This window comes from Histoplasma capsulatum, genomic scaffold, assembly GCF_000149585.1.
Source record: "Histoplasma capsulatum NAm1 scaffold_3 genomic scaffold, whole genome shotgun sequence".
NCBI classification, from domain to species: domain Eukaryota; kingdom Fungi; phylum Ascomycota; class Eurotiomycetes; order Onygenales; family Ajellomycetaceae; genus Histoplasma; species Histoplasma mississippiense.
The window spans coordinates 14,113-27,912 of NW_001813980.1; the positions used below are offsets into that span (position 1 = coordinate 14,113).

Below are 13,800 nucleotides of genomic sequence, written 5' to 3' on the forward strand. Positions count from 1 at the left end.
AGACATTACAGATATAATCACTGCTTTTATAATCTGCACTTTCACAGATTCAGTTGCTGTTCAATGCTGAGATCACAAAGCATTCATTTCCGATCTACTCTGAACAGACAACATCATTAAATGAGATGTATTTAATTATTTTATTAAATGATGAAGATGATTTTTATAACTGATCATATTCTTCTCAGCTACTATTTTTGCAAAAATGAACATATATTTGTATATAATGCATTTCAAAAGAGGTGTATCATGCATCTACTATTATTATCAATATATCAACATTGCTAATAACATTACTTATCTATTCAAAACCAAATTTACAAAAGAGGAAAGAGAAAAAAGAAATAGAAATTGAAGAAGATTATTCACAAAGTTACAGAATTTTTCTACAGAGACACAAACTTCACAATATTTTCAAATATTAAATCTGAATATACATCAAAAATCAATGTATTTTAATTTGAAAACACAATATTTACATAGAATTCAATTGTTGTATGTCACATGATTAGAGTTAAAGCAATACAACAAGTGAACAGTAAATGATGCTGAACAGAAACAAATTAATGATATATATGATCACATTAATAACATCACTAATAGAGAATATCAACAATAATATATAATAAATATCAATCAGAGAACAATTTACTTAAAATCAAAATATTTAAAGAAATTCATTTCAATAAAAAAAAAAAAAAAAAGAAAGAAAAAATCAATGAAGAAGTTTTAAAAAAAAAAAAAAAAAAACAAATTTAAGAATGAAAAAATTGTAACAGGAAAGTAAAAAGCTTTAATGATGATTAAATTAAAAAAGAAGAGAAATTTTCAAAGGAAAAGAAATTCTTTTTACTTCTCTACATAAAATCTCTAACAATCAAAGAACTCATCAATTTTATTTCATTAAGAAATTAATAACAATGTGTATACAAGCTATCTAAGAAATATGAAGCAATCTATACAAATCACTGAAAGCAGCTCTTATAAAAAAAAAGGCAATTGTAATGCACTCATTTATTATTTTGTTATACTCACTTATTATTTCCTTATTATATTATCTTTACTTATTCTTACCTCTTTCCATTATGTTCTCGCTACTGCTATTTCTACATATATATCTATATATGAATGTATGTATTTCACACATCTTCTTTTCTCTTTCTTTTCCTTTTTAGTGATTAGCTACAACTACTACTAGTATTATTACTACAATTACTATTGTTATTATCATCCACTACGCTATCTACTATCTTCCACTATTCACTCTTCACACTGTCATCACCCCTCACAAAGTCAATGAAGATTTACTCTAAGTAAAGAGCTGGAATATTTATAGTTTAGCATGAACTTAATTTGTTAGCAAAACAGGTGAACTCCAGCGGAGTTCAACGTGTAATAGTTGTAAGCTTTGAGGGCGGGCTTACATAAGGTTCCCTACATGTGTGTTTCTAGCAGCAAGATCAGGGCGTGCCAAATCTGAAGAGGTGAAGACCGGGTCAGTGGGCCAATGGGCGGCGTCCGCAACAACAGGCCTGGCCCGTTCGGGGATGCCCAGAAAGCAAGGGCTGCTGTGTACTCAAACGTCGGATTCTTTACTAAAATAAAATACAGCAATGTTATTATAATTTCAGAATTCTTGATTTGAACACCTGCTTATGGAAGTGTTTTTGAAGGCAGTCAGTCAGCTGCCTAAGGCGGTTTCAGCAGCCACTGATAAATATCTGCTATTTGGCGCCGTTTTCTAACCAAATACTAGTCGTGATCTAGCCGCCAGAGTTGATTTCAGTGGTGATTCATCAGCCTGTGCATTTGTCGTGTTCATTTTGAGAATTAAAACAAAACACATTCCCTGCTGAGCAGCTTCCCTTTGCCCAGCTTCCCTTTGCCAACTCTCTTTTCTTTGTACACACCATTCGCGTTTCCAGGAGCATCTCAACCCGTTGTGTGTCATTTGTTTTTATCGTTACTTCTACACTACATGAAACTCCGGAGTCAATCTACCACTAGTTTCCATTCGTCCAGAGCAATGCCATTGCTTCATAAACCAGCCTCCCAACCTAAGTGCTCCGATTTTCCCGATGGATGATCCGGTTGATAGCCTCAAGAATGTTCGTGGTAATGCAACTATCGCGTATCCTACCCTTCACCGGTAAAATTTTGCTAACATCTATCTAATATGCTTTCTTGTGATAGGGCTTAGAAAATGAATACTGCCCTCCGCTGGATCCCGCACTTTTCGTGGCTATAGCAAGCGATTATAACCTTCTCAACGACGGTAGCGTTCGGCAACTACGCGACACTCTAGATGCGCTGAAAGCTTCAGCTGATGAGCAAGAGAATGCTACATTCGACCCTTCTGGCAAAAGCGGCCGGGATTTCGTAGCGGGGGATCATGACGAGTTCGCGTCAGAGGAAGATGGATCACATCCAACAAAAAACTCTTTGACATCGACTCTTGAGCCTATCGAATCTGTTTTCTCTGTGTTCAGTTTGGAGGAGAACCTGGAGCCCACTCGTTCTGGTGAGCCCTGGAGTGGAATCCATACTGATTCCCCCCTGTCCTCTAACCGTGTTTCTCAAGTTACAGGATTGACTTTCGAGGGTAAGAGGGCGTATTTAATGGATATGTTTCCGTCAATTGACCAATACACAATTGTTCATACTTTGAGAAAATGTGGCGAGGATATTGACCGCTCGATGGATGTTTTGCTCAACCTGGCGTTTTTTGAAAACCAAAGCACTGATGATCAGGAAGACAAAGTGTCAATACCGAAGGGAATAGATGGGTTCGAAGTCGATATCCACTCAAGAGAACGTAAGTGGGCGAAAAGTAAGCGGTCTGTAAAAAGGCAAGGATCGCTTCCTCCGTCGATTGCATCATCTGCTGTAACACAACATGAAACCAATAGGGTGGAAAATGTATGGGAGAATAGCAGAAGAGATGTCAACTTTATCTGTTCCAGAACGTACCTCTCGCCCAAGTTCGTTACTTCTGCCTACCATACAAACGGAGCATCCCTCCCAAACACATTGCACTCCCTTGCGTCTGCGGAGGCGGAGCGACACGCAAATTCCATGATGGATAAGTCAATCACAGTCACGCAAATAGCAGAACTGAAGCAGGAGTTCCATAAAGTTTCCTCCGAGAAGCTTGCCGGATTGCTTCTACTAGCCAGGAACTCAACCTCAGCAGCCAGTGAGCTTGCAACCGTGATGACAACCGCTGCACCACCTCCGACAGAAATCGTCCAAATACAACAAGCACCTGTGGATCTCAGTGAATTTCCATCTCAGACTCAGAATTCCCGGTCACGGACACGAGAGCAGCCCCACGACCACCTCACCAGCAGAGCGATAGCAGACTCGCACATCATCGCAGGCCACAGCGCTTTTGCCAAGGCCAATTCAGCCTATCGCCGCGCCAAATCAGATCGCCTCATGGGTGGTGCCGCTGGGTACTACTCCGCGGTGGGTCGTGAACGTGTGGAAAAAGCCAAAAGGGAAGCCGCAGCTGCGGCAAAGGCACTCGTAGAGTTGCAGTCCAACAGCACGTTGCTGGACCTGCACGGCGTTAGCGTACAACATGCCGTTGACATCGCGAAGAAGAAGGTTGATGCCTGGTGGTATTCACTTGGTGATACCAAATATGCTCCTGGCGGCTGGGGTCCCGTGCAGCAGGGCTATCGCATCATCACGGGCCTCGGTCGCCATTCAAAGAACGGCACTGCGAGACTGGGTCCAGCGGTTGCGCGGGCTTTGGCTAATGAAGGATGGAAGGTCGAGGTTGGCGAGGGATCCTTGACGATTACGGGAATGGCTAAACGTCGATGAGGGTGGTTTCGGTTTTCGGTTGGCGTTTGGAGCTTTTAGTTTCTGGGTGGTGTTGTTTCTCGCTGCGTTTGTTAGTAGGTAGATTAAGCAGGAAAGAACCTATGTATCCATATCATAAGGGGACTTGATCGATCATTGGTATGCATCCATATGAGTCTAGCGATGGTTCTAGAAAGTAAATTATTCAATGTTCCGTCACTAAGTACTTACACTATATATACTTATCTTGGTACTTATATATGTATGTTAAATTTTTTTTTTTTTTGTTTGTTGTTTCCAAAAGATTTGCTCCCGCGATGATGGATGGGTAAAAATAGATGTGAGGTCATAAATATGTGGAATCATCCATGGATGAATTGACAAAACAAGGTTGGCAGCTTCAATACAAATCCTTCCGTCATCCCCGCCAGCAGCACCCTGGAGAACTCCATGAATACTCGTTCCTGCGCACGCTTCTCTACTCATCTTCCCCGCTCCCATTTCCATAAACATCGTCTCCATATATCTCCTTTATACCGACAACTCATCTCTCCTCGAACTTCATCCCATTTTGGGCTTCCCCACTTTGCGCGACGACCCCGTCCGTTGCTCCTCGGTCGCGAAGCCCTCCGATTCAACTGGATGCCAACGATCCCTTTCCTCACTGTATTTAGTTCATCAAAGAAGAAGATGGCCGACCAAAAAGAGTTTCCAGATCAACGGACGAATGAAGAATGGAGAGCAGTGTTAACTAAGGGTGAGTAAACAACCTAACCCTAATACTACCTGTATACAATTCATGGTCCCTCCACCGACCGGAAAATATCCTGCATTTCCGCTAGATATATACTTGATGTATATCTGTGTGTGTATCTATATTACTTAACCGCGCTGACCCTATTTCGTCCCCACTGAGTAGAACAATTCCACATCCTCCGCAACAAAGGCACCGAACCCGCTGGGAGCGGTGAATACAACAAACACTCCCCTGCATCAGGCGTCTACGAGTGCGCCGGCTGCGGCGCCCCGCTTTACAAGGCCTCCCACAAATTCTCGTCCGGTTGCGGTTGGCCGGCATACTTTGACTCGATCCCTGGTGCCGTGACGCGCAAGGAGGATCGGTCCTTTGGCATGAGCCGCACGGAAATTATGTGTTCGAACTGTGGGGGGCATTTGGGACATGTTTTCAAGGGCGAAGGATATCCGACGCCCACAGATGAAAGGCATTGTGTTAATAGCATTAGTTTGAGGTTTACGGAGAGTGAGGCGAAGGCGAGGGCGAAGGAAGTTGAGATGGAGGGGGGAAGTAAATAAGTTTGTAATTTTGGACGATTTATGATTTATGAAATGTACTCGTCTTTGAGTGTGAGATTACATTTGGAGTATTGTGGCGGACGTAAAGCTTGCGAAAACAGAATTTTCTGCCACCCCCTGAAAAATAGTAGCAAAACACCGCAGAAATAACCAAAATATCCACGTATCTCTAGAATCATTCAAATATCATCCAATTCATTCAAATACGCACCTTTATCATCAAATCTGCCAATATGCCCCCCCAGCTCAGCGAATTTACCACCAATGAGATCGTACGCCTTCTAAATGATGGTTATATGCCTGCTCAGATTGCGCGGACCATTGAGTGCAGTCTGGCCACTGTATATCGAATCCAACGAAATATTCGCTGCTTTGGAACTGCTAGAAGTCCTCGTTCAACATGGGGTGTAAAGCCAAAGATCACACCGGATATCTTGTCAGGTTTGGAGGACTTTTTTGAGGCATATCCAACTGCATATCGCGATGAGGCTGTCTGCTTTGTGAAGGATGAATTTGATGTTGATATCCACCCTCGATCGATATCTAGATTGTTGAAGAAACTGAATTTGACATGGAAGAAGGTGATTAATTATTGCAATTGTCACTTATAGAACCTGCTAATCTGTCAGTTCTATTTGATATAGGTTGAACCTGTGGCCAGTCAACGCAACGAAGAACTTCGAGCTGAATGGCGTATTCAAGTTACTCAGTATCAACCTGATCAACTTATCTTTTTAGATGAGAGTGCTGCGAATGAACGTACTGCAGATCGACGATATGGATGGTCAAGCAGAGGATTCCCTTGTCGCATTAGAAGGCCCTGTAAACGATCTCGCAGATGGTCAATCTTACCTGCAATAAGTGTCGATGGATATCTTGATTATGATATATATCAGGGGTCCTATAATACAGAGAGGTTCAATGAGTTTGTACGTGTCCGGATACTGCCCAAATGCCAACGAGGTTATCACTACTTAGTGATGGATAATTGCTCTTCTCATCGTTCACAAGCACTGCGAGATCTCTGCAGAGAAGCTGGCATTGGACTTTTATTCTTACCTCCATATTCTCCTGATTATAATCCTATAGAGGAGTCATTTCACGCGTTGAAAGAATGGATTAGAAGATACAGATGTCAGTTAGAGAATCAGTTTGATGGAGACTTTGAAGCCTTCTTGCATCATGCAGTTGAGAATTTCATGGGAGAAGAAGATGCAAGAGGATATTTCAGATCGGCTCATATAGGATAGTATTGTAAAATTTAAAAAGATTCAGATTACAATTCAATCATGATGATATATAATATCTAAGTTTCAAATTCAGAAGCAGAAGCAGCATGAAGTCTGCTGTCATCATTACAAACAGCAGATAAAGACAATTTAATCTCCTTCAACTGTGACTGCCAGATAGAACTCTTTAACCCATTTCTTATTATCGAGAATATACCCATTCCAATATTCAACTGAACCACCTGCTCATTTGTCATTGTCCGTATATGATCCAGTTCAAATCCTTCATTCTGAATAATGCTCTTTGCAGTTAAAAGAGCTTCTGCTCTTCGAGGTCTCTCTGTCATCAACCAGTTGAAGAACTCATCAATAAACAGATCCGCGTGTTCACCAAACTGAGGGATTGGACTACTTCGAATAGGAGGCAGGTTCGGATTCGATGGCAGGTTCGGATTCAATGGCAGGTTCGGATTCGATGGCAGGTTCGGATTCGATGGCAGGTTCGGATTCGATGGCAAGTTTGAATTTGATGGCAAGTTTGAATTCGATGACAAGTTTGAATTCAGTCCTCCCATGCCTCCCATTCCTTCCATCATATATTTCATCACCATCACATTGATTATCTCACTTGGAGACACAATATTAGATGAAGAAGGAGTTGAGGGAGATATTGGATACGATAGAAGCTGACAGTCATATCATTTGTTGTGACATTCCGTAACTTGATCTTTATAGGCTCCTTTATCCCATTGATAATCACCCGTTCATACAGCTGAATGAGATCTCAGGCTCAGGGGTAGGTGTTCGCAGAAATCGAGGATCTTCTGACTGTGTCTCCTCCTCCTCCTCCTCCTTATCCTCCTTCTCATCATCAGTTGGATTCTCGTCATTATCCGGAACATCCGGAACAGGCGGTTTGGACAGAAGAAGGCGCAGGGTAGTTGGAGTCCTTTTACGAGCTTGCGAGGCAGTAGAACGGTGGGTGTTGCGGGGCATATTGGCAGATTTGATGATAAAGGTGCGTATTTGAATGAATTGGATGATATTTGAATGATTCTAGAGATACGTGGATATTTTGGTTATTTCTGCGGTGTTTTGCTACTATTTTTCAGGGGGTGGCAGAAAATTCTGTTTTCGCAAGCTTTACGTCCGCCACAATAGAGGACCATCGTGGTAGCGTTTGTTTGAGTCGTTTACTTAACCATTTGAAAATGGACCTTGGAAAGGAAACAAAAATACAAGAATGTTCATGGTTGCACTCTGTTGTTGTTGATTGGAATCCTTTTTTCCCCCTTTCCTAATTCCTTCACTGTCCTTTTTGATATAATGGACGATCTCATATCCCATAATGCATTGAATTTCGAGGTCACAGGTTCTACACAACGGCAGCTGCGTACCTCCACCCGGCAACCAGGAGGAAGTCCTGGATAGAACTTGCACTCCTGGTCTCTATAGTTACCGGAACCAATGTTTAGTCATTGGTGAATCACCAGCCAAGATTCCAAATCCAAAAACCAGACAGATATCAACGTTTGATCGGACTAGCTGGGCAGTTAGACAGCGGCCTAACTTCCCATCTCCACCGACCCGACCTTAAGTTGTCCGAACCCCCTACATGTGCAATCATTACGCTGGGTTTAGGACCTTGGTTACGCCTCTGTCTCGACACTGCTAGTTGAACCATGGCCTCTCGACGAACGGCGAATCCGGCTGCGGAGCGGGCAGCAAAGAACCAACTGGTTATCAAAAATTTGCTGAAATTGGAATGCAATAAGGTTTGTGCCGATTGCAAGCGGAATAAACGTATGTTTTTTGGGCTTCTGATACCTCTCTCCGTCGCCAATTTTGCTTGGACAATCGAGTCCATTGTTGTGCACCCCGCATGCCTAAGTCTTCGACAGGCGTGCGTTTAGAGTATTGACCCTGTAGAAATAACTAACATTACTCCTGTGGTGTGAACAGACCCGAGATGGGCCAGCTGGAATATTGGCGTTTTCATTTGCATTCGCTGCTCAGGCATCCATAGGGGTATGGGTACGCATATCAGCCGAGTAAAATCAGTCGATCTTGACACTTGGACGGATGAACAACTCCAGAGTGTGCTTAAATGGGGAAATGCAAGAGCTAACAAGTTCGTTGTCCTGTACCCATTCCGTTGCAAGCGGGATCACAAAGCCACGAGTGCGCATGTATTAACTGGTATATCGATATCTAGGTACTGGGAAGCAAAGCTTGCTACCGGGCATGTCCCTTCAGAGTCGTATGTATTGCCATCCCAATCGGACTCTTACACTGTAGGGACGGTATTCTGATCCGACCCGCAGGAAAATGGAGAATTTCATCCGAACCAAGTATGAATCAAGACGGTGGGTGATGGACGGGCCCATGCCTGATCCATCAACGCTCGATGTTGATGAAGGTGACGATAATATGGTTAGCCTCCCCAATTCAGGGTTGTTTAATCCCAACAACCCTTCTTTTGCTTACCAGTTTCTCACAGCCGTTGGCCATCGTCCAGGAGAAAGCCAAGCTAGAACGATCTACTTCCCATCGCGCTGCATCAACAGTGAGCCAGCCTGCGTCGCGTCGACCAGGACAGTCAATCAATCTTTTCGACGACGAATCCCCGACCCCCCCTGAGAGACCTAATACCACAGACTTACCAGGTGTCCGTCCTCCAACAACGAATTCCATGTCTTCTGCAACTGCCGCTCCTAAGCCAAATAAACCGGCCGATTCATTACTTGGCTTGGATTTCTTTGGCTCTGCTCAACCAGCGGCAAACCGTTCATCGAGCAATTCGTCATCCAATGTAGGCTCCACTGGCCCTTCGAGACCCGACCTTAAACAATCTATTCTATCTTTATACGCATCAGCGCCCAAGCCGCAAGCCCCGGCCCAGCACGAACGCAATACTCCATTTGGATCATTTTCTCCCCAACCACAGCAACAGGCCAGGTCACAGTCAGATGCGTTTGGTGAACTTACGGATGCTTTTAGTGGATTGAGCTTTCCGTCAACCACATCTCCTCCTCCCCCCGAGAAACTCGATGCGTTTTCGAACCTCGGATCCTTCAGTCCTCCCATGTCCCCAAACACAGCACCAAAAATTTCTTCCCAAACACTCAGAGGTGGTGGGTTTTTTGATTCTGTCCCAAACTCACAGAGATCGACCTCCTCCGGGCGAGATTTCAACCCTGTCAGCGCCACTGTAGGATCTACAAAATCGGCAGCAGTTCCCCCCGCCACTTCAACGAGTTTATTCTCATCCATGTCAACCACCACTCCCACGCTACCTCCCTCAGTTCCACCAAAAACAGAAAATACAACTTCTCCCTTTAACCTCTCGGCTTCGTCAAAAGGGCCCGTTCCTACGGCTCCACCTACCAACACTACTAACGTCAGTATCCTGCTCTCAGGCAGCGCTATAGACCCATGGGGCGGCGGTACTTGGAACACAACGGAAGCGACTTCCCCCACTAGCAAACAGTCTATTTCGTCCTTGATGAAGGTCCCCGAGAAAATCACTGCCAATGACATTGGCTCGGGATGGGGATCGCAATCTCCTCCTACTACGACAAAACCGACGCCGACTGTTGCCGCTGATGAAGATTTCGGCGGATGGACAAGCGCCCCTCCCCCAGCTCCGATTAGTAGTGCCACCTCGAAGCCGAAGCCTGCTGGGGGCTTTTCGGGAAGCGATGATTTGTTCTCCAATGTGTGGGAGTGATAGCGACTTTGTCATTTTGATTTTATGCCCTCTCCTGCTAGCCAATGTTTTGATTAGAAAACAGTTTCGCTCTCAGGCAATTGATTCGCTTATGAATATTTGAGACTCGGTTTATGCAACTTCTAGCATTCCGTTTTATGATAACTGCCCGTTTCGTAAATTGTGATTCTATTCACTCATCCTCTTCAATTTTATTATTTAGTTTGCATGTTCCTCATGCGTCAATCATATTTATTAACTTTACCGGTTTCGCACAACGCGCATCCCAGTACGTGGATTATTATTTTCAATTCTTATTGGTTCATCATCTTCACAGTTGATACCAGATGATGTAACAGGGTGATCGCTAATCCATGTCGATTAAATCAATAGAGGTCGGTAGAAATTATGAGAATGTTTCGAAAAGTAACTACACGTTTCAAGTTGAGCTGGTAATCATATCCTACCGTGCAACGCATAGGTTCTCTGAGACTTAAGGAGAATATTGCCCATGGTAGGTAGGCAGGTAGGATTTATAAACCGACGTGCAAATCGGAAAGATAACAGAAATGGAAGGAGAAAATGGTGAATGCATATTACAAAGTTGAAGAAAAAAAGGAAAAGAAAAACCCGGATCTAAATTCATCGTGTACAAAGTTTCCAAAGAACGGGACATTGACTCCATAAAAAACCGTAACGCCAAACAGGATAAGAGAAACATCAGCACATTCAAACAAGACTGACCTAACAACTGATGCAAACAACATGAACCAACCTTGTGCCGTCTTCAGGAGGTCATGGGGCGTAAACTACTGCCATGACAAGAATAAACGACAAAAAACCGCAGGAGGGTAAATCAACTTCGGTATATCCGCTCTTCACTCCCCGTCGCGTAGTTCAGAATATCCAGCCCAGAATAATCCACAGCAGGAATCCAACTACAATAACGATCGCCGCAATTTTAAACACTGCAACTCTATCTCCCTGTCTCGCCATTCGTGTTAGGCGACCGGCACTGCCTCTGATATTCGTCGATAGTGACGAGAATACTTCGCTCTGATATGTGATTAGTTTTGATGTTGGCTGTTAGCCTCTGATCATGTCACCGATATGCAGGCAGAGACGGATATACGAACTGTATTATCGATAGTGCTGTGATCCCTGGCATGATCGTAAATATCTATAGAGACCGATTTCAGAGCGTTGGTCTTTTGCGCAAGGGAGTCCAGTAGGGCATTGTTTTGTCTAGTTGTAGTTCGGATGGTAAGTTAGCTACCACCCTTCTTTATTTCGATTGAGCATTTCCGACACCTCCCCGCGGCCCCCCTTCCCCCAACTTGCGTATAGCATGGCCTAGGATATGATGGAGATGAAGAGAAAACTAGTTGCAGACATACTGTTCCCGCACATAGGCGTCACTCATCTTGGAGACCGGAGACGAGAACTGGGGGTGTGTATCACGTTGTTCTCGTTTGGCAGGTGGAGCACGAAAGGGCACTTTTCCAGTATTGGATCTCTCCCACGATATCTGTCCGTGAAACGATTGAACCGATGACTATCTTCTATGTATACCGTAAGCTTCTGTCGATGTGGCTCTGTGGTTCACCTGCCCGGAGGTTGTGTTGACAATACTTGGGCGCGTGTCGTTTGCAAGATGCGAAGTATTTCGTCGAATAACCGATGATATCAAATTATGCAAGCGCCTTATAATTGTTCATTATACGAAATAATGATATTTTGGAGTTGCTATCTTTTCCAATATAATCTGGCGGGATTCTGTGAGCATGTTCGCCTGGATGGATACATTGAAGTTGGGAAAAGTTGTTAGGGGTTATCTCAGCGAGCTCAGACCCTCTATGGCTCCGGTTGCAGCAGCATGACACTAAACTACTTTAATTACAAGTCATGTGCTCAGAGCAATCCTCGCCAGAGGGTCTGAGAAGAAACGGTTCATCCTTCTGTGGAGATTGTTGAGATTTTCATAGATTCTTCAAATTGTTCAACTTTGACTTTCAATTACACAATCATCATACATATTTGATATTTGTGAACCACCTTAGCTTGTAGCTAAAGAAAGAGGAATATAAATATATAATTTTTATATTAAAAAAATCAATATTTAATATAGATGTATCTTGTTGAAAATGATCACTTTTTTTTCTGATTGAAATCAAGTAAATAGCAGATTGTTCCTGTGTTTAAAAAAAAATGAGTTGAGTTTGAGGTGATACTTCATATCTAAGAAATGGGAATATGAAAATAAAAATTGATACCATCGCGAGAACATTGATTTTCCTAGGTCCCAAGGTGGTACAGAGATGCTGAATAGATGGAGTTGGTTTGGTATTCTCACCCATGCCTAAGGTATAGAGCAAATCGTTCCCGTGTTGCTAACAAACTGGAACCGTTTTTTCTGACGCTTCGCAGGATAATTGCACATCACGGGATAAAGACTTATTTGGGTTAGCTCATTACCAATTTGAGATTAGCTTGTTTAAAAGAGTGACTAATCATTAAATCAGTGTTAAAACAGCAATTATCCTGCGAAGCGGCTGAGCTTGCTGAGATAAGTTAGGGGGTACTACGGCTACCCTATCACGTGCCCCCCAACATATTGTGTTGCTCTCACGTAGATGGTTTAGTAATGAACAAGAACATTATCCTCCTACAGGTTATGACTCTTATAAGCTGTGAAAAAGCTGTGAAATAACATGCTAACTACATCTCCACACATTGTTAAAAGCATTCCTAGACAGCTTGTTAAATGATTTGAATTTAATGATTAATCTGAGATTGAGTGGAACGCCTGATTTATGTAGCGCATCTCACTACCTCCCATTAGTGAGTGCGCCACACCGTAAAGGTGATAACACCGCAACGGTAATAATTTGAAATAGGTATCTTTTGTATGTGATTCTCATATAAAAGATACCTATTTTCATTTTTATGAAAATCATGAATATCTTCAACAATATAATAGATATGAGTTCTATATTATAATAGAAGTATATGATATATATTTCAAGTATTATTTCGGTTTGCGTCGACCCGGCCGCTTCGCGCCCGCCGCCGCCCGCCGCGCCGCGCCTGCCCCGTTGCGGCCTGGCGCTTCCCCCCATCCGGCATGGCCTCACCCGTTCGGGCTTGGCCTCGTCCGTTCCGGGTTTAGCCTCCCTGTCGTCGCGTCGGTGGGCCGTGACGTCGCGGTCGTCGGGCCTGGCTGACGCCTATATAAACCTCCTCCGACTCCCTCTTTCTTCCACGCCCTCTCTCTTCCTTTTCACTTCTCATGTCCTCTGCGCCCACCGGCCTAGCCCCTTCCTATCCCTCCCCCATACTTTAAAGACTGAAAAGGAATATCCTTTCCTTGCGGTGGGTCTAAGAATTTTTTTAGTGTGGGGGAAGATTCTCTTGTACACTATTGCCCCTTAAAGGAAGTGCCATAAAACTGCTTTTTTTGCTTTTTATATATGTTATAATGATAAAAAAAAAAAAAAAATAGTTAAGGGGGTGGTTGTTGTATATCATATATTATTACTTATTTTTCCTTTATTTTGGAGGGTCGTTTCGGGTGGGGGGAGGGGTGGTGGTGCGTATAAATCCACTCCTACCCCCTCATATCACCTCATGAAAAAAGATGAAAATAAGGAGGGGAGAAGGGGGGTAGTGTGGGGGGTGGGGTGTAGAGCAAATTGGTTGTTGTGTGGGCGGGTGATGGGGGGGTGTTTTAGATTTTAA

The 13,800-nt window shown here is 43.4% G+C and overlaps 6 protein-coding genes across 6 annotated transcripts; 5 read left to right on the top strand and 1 right to left on the bottom strand.

The window, feature by feature from the left end:
- Positions 1 to 1,507: 1,507 nt before the first annotated feature.
- HCAG_03129 (predicted protein) lies at positions 1,508 to 3,831 on the top strand (the record flags this gene model as incomplete). The annotated part of the gene is made up of 4 exons (XM_001540982.1): positions 1,508 to 1,582; positions 1,768 to 1,788; positions 2,194 to 2,521; positions 2,588 to 3,831. The coding sequence occupies 4 exons, from the start codon at positions 1,508 to 1,510 to the stop codon at positions 3,829 to 3,831; spliced, it is 1,668 nt and encodes a 555-aa protein (XP_001541032.1).
- Positions 3,832 to 4,500: 669 nt separating this feature from the next.
- Positions 4,501 to 5,124, top strand: HCAG_03130 (peptide methionine sulfoxide reductase msrB; the record flags this gene model as incomplete). Its single annotated transcript, XM_001540983.1, has 2 exons — positions 4,501 to 4,567; positions 4,730 to 5,124. The coding sequence occupies 2 exons, from the start codon at positions 4,501 to 4,503 to the stop codon at positions 5,122 to 5,124; spliced, it is 462 nt and encodes a 153-aa protein (XP_001541033.1).
- Positions 5,125 to 5,420: 296 nt separating this feature from the next.
- HCAG_03131 (predicted protein) lies at positions 5,421 to 5,985 on the top strand (the record flags this gene model as incomplete). The annotated part of the gene is made up of 2 exons (XM_001540984.1): positions 5,421 to 5,705; positions 5,863 to 5,985. The coding sequence occupies 2 exons, from the start codon at positions 5,421 to 5,423 to the stop codon at positions 5,983 to 5,985; spliced, it is 408 nt and encodes a 135-aa protein (XP_001541034.1).
- A 2,050-nt stretch (positions 5,986 to 8,035) lies between these two features.
- On the top strand, positions 8,036 to 10,083 carry HCAG_03132 (predicted protein; the record flags this gene model as incomplete). Its single annotated transcript, XM_001540985.1, has 6 exons — positions 8,036 to 8,156; positions 8,316 to 8,484; positions 8,569 to 8,613; positions 8,678 to 8,786; positions 8,854 to 9,487; positions 9,785 to 10,083. The coding sequence occupies 6 exons, from the start codon at positions 8,036 to 8,038 to the stop codon at positions 10,081 to 10,083; spliced, it is 1,377 nt and encodes a 458-aa protein (XP_001541035.1).
- An 876-nt stretch (positions 10,084 to 10,959) lies between these two features.
- HCAG_03133 (predicted protein) lies at positions 10,960 to 11,485 on the bottom strand (the record flags this gene model as incomplete). The annotated part of the gene is made up of 3 exons (XM_001540986.1): positions 10,960 to 11,118; positions 11,199 to 11,307; positions 11,460 to 11,485. The coding sequence occupies 3 exons, from the start codon at positions 11,483 to 11,485 to the stop codon at positions 10,960 to 10,962; spliced, it is 294 nt and encodes a 97-aa protein (XP_001541036.1).
- A 1,221-nt stretch (positions 11,486 to 12,706) lies between these two features.
- Positions 12,707 to 13,286, top strand: HCAG_03134 (predicted protein; the record flags this gene model as incomplete). The annotated part of the gene is made up of 3 exons (XM_001540987.1): positions 12,707 to 12,733; positions 12,960 to 12,968; positions 13,089 to 13,286. 3 exons carry the CDS (start codon positions 12,707 to 12,709, stop codon positions 13,284 to 13,286), a joined length of 234 nt encoding a protein of 77 aa, XP_001541037.1.
- Between the last annotated feature and the right edge of the window lie 514 nt (positions 13,287 to 13,800).